The sequence below is a fragment of the Echinops telfairi genome, unplaced genomic scaffold (assembly GCF_000313985.2).
Source record: "Echinops telfairi isolate 266 unplaced genomic scaffold, ASM31398v2 ScPeMD7_7420;HRSCAF=8458, whole genome shotgun sequence".
Taxonomy (NCBI): Eukaryota; Metazoa; Chordata; class Mammalia; order Afrosoricida; family Tenrecidae; genus Echinops; species Echinops telfairi.
This window is the reverse complement of record NW_022111320.1, coordinates 53,268,086-53,269,314: the sequence shown is the minus strand read 5'-3', so window position 1 is coordinate 53,269,314 and position 1,229 is coordinate 53,268,086. Positions and strand designations below refer to the sequence as shown.

The 1,229-nt window shown below is 65.7% G+C and overlaps 1 protein-coding gene across 1 annotated transcript in view; it reads right to left on the bottom strand.

Moving 5' to 3' along the window:
• STAB1 (stabilin 1) overlaps nt 1–1,229 on the bottom strand; it is a 24,192-nt gene that overhangs the window by 14,458 nt on the left and 8,505 nt on the right. Inside the window, exons 19-22 of the mRNA XM_004715268.2 lie at nt 1,135–1,197; nt 851–946; nt 661–747; nt 167–278 (exon numbers count right to left, since the gene is read on the bottom strand). Of these exons, the coding sequence (XP_004715325.1) occupies nt 167–278; nt 661–747; nt 851–946; nt 1,135–1,197 (358 nt within the window). The remainder of the gene's footprint in view (nt 1–166; nt 279–660; nt 748–850; nt 947–1,134; nt 1,198–1,229) is intronic.

Here is a 1,229-nt window from a genome sequence, read left to right as displayed (position 1 = left end):
CTCTCCACTGAGCCTTGCGTGCTTCCGATGAAGCTGTGGTGCTTTTCCCAACCCGGGAGAAGGGAGCAGCCGTTCCTGCTCCGTGCCCCCGCCTTCACCTTGCTCCCGGGAGCCCTTCCCTCCTCGGAACCGGCCCTGCCCTCTCCCCCAGAGGCAGACCACCCACCTTCCTGACACTGGTCTCCATGTTTATTTGGGTTGGAGCAGATGTGGCAGGCAATGCCCTTGTAGTCCGGGAAGCAGAGGCAGGCTCCGTTGCCCTGGGACCCATCGCTGCACTGTGGATGGACGAAGACGGTCCGCCTCAGGATGAGCAGGCTGCCCGCCCTGACGTCAACATCACTGGAACTGCCCAGGAACCCGCCTCCCAAAAGGCACCTGGCCCCAGGCGACCGCATGGACGATGTCTGCCCCCCTACCCTTCCACAGGAAAGTCACCCCGATGTCACAAAATGGCTCAAAACAGTGCCGACAAAACCCGCTGACAGCCTCTGAGAACAAGTCCTAAGGAGAGCCTGAGACGTGACGTGGCTGGGCTTCCGTTCAGGGCCAGAGCAAGGCCAACTGGTCTCGATGCCTGGTGGCAGCCCAGCTCAGCTGGCCAGGGCCCCTGCCCCCCACTCACTCGGCATCCATCCTGGGGGGAAGGGCAGCACTCACCTTGCCTTTGCCATAGCAGGGGCTGGAGAAGCCCCCGGGGCACTGTGCGCAGTCGGGCCCAAAGAAGCCTGTGCAGCAGCCGCGCTTCTGGGGGACAGAGCATGTCTGAGCGGCCCGCCGTCCACGGCTCCCTGGGGCGGGGCGTGCATCCCCGGCCCGGGCCCGGGCCCGGGCTTGGTGCCCGGCTCACCGTGACAGTCTGGTTGCAGTAGCGGGCACAGCCCTTCTTCAGGACGTCCAGCCCAGCAGGGTCGTGGACGTAGACACACTCCGTGAGGTGGACGTCCTAGGGACCGTCGGGGTGCTGAGCCGGCTCCCCTTACAGGCAGACCCAGTCCAGGGGCCTCAGCCTCTGGGTCCAGCACCCACCCCACCTCAACCCCGCAGGGCTGAGCAGTTTGGAGCCTCCTGGCCCCTTCTCCCACCCTGACCCAGGACAGACACCTCCCTGAGGGCTCCGTGTAGGGTGCTCACCAGCCCCACGCTGTTGGGGGGGCACGTGCTGGTGTTCAGGGCTTGGCAGTCCACACAGGAGCCCTGGTGGAGGGGGGTGGGGGTATCAGCGTTTA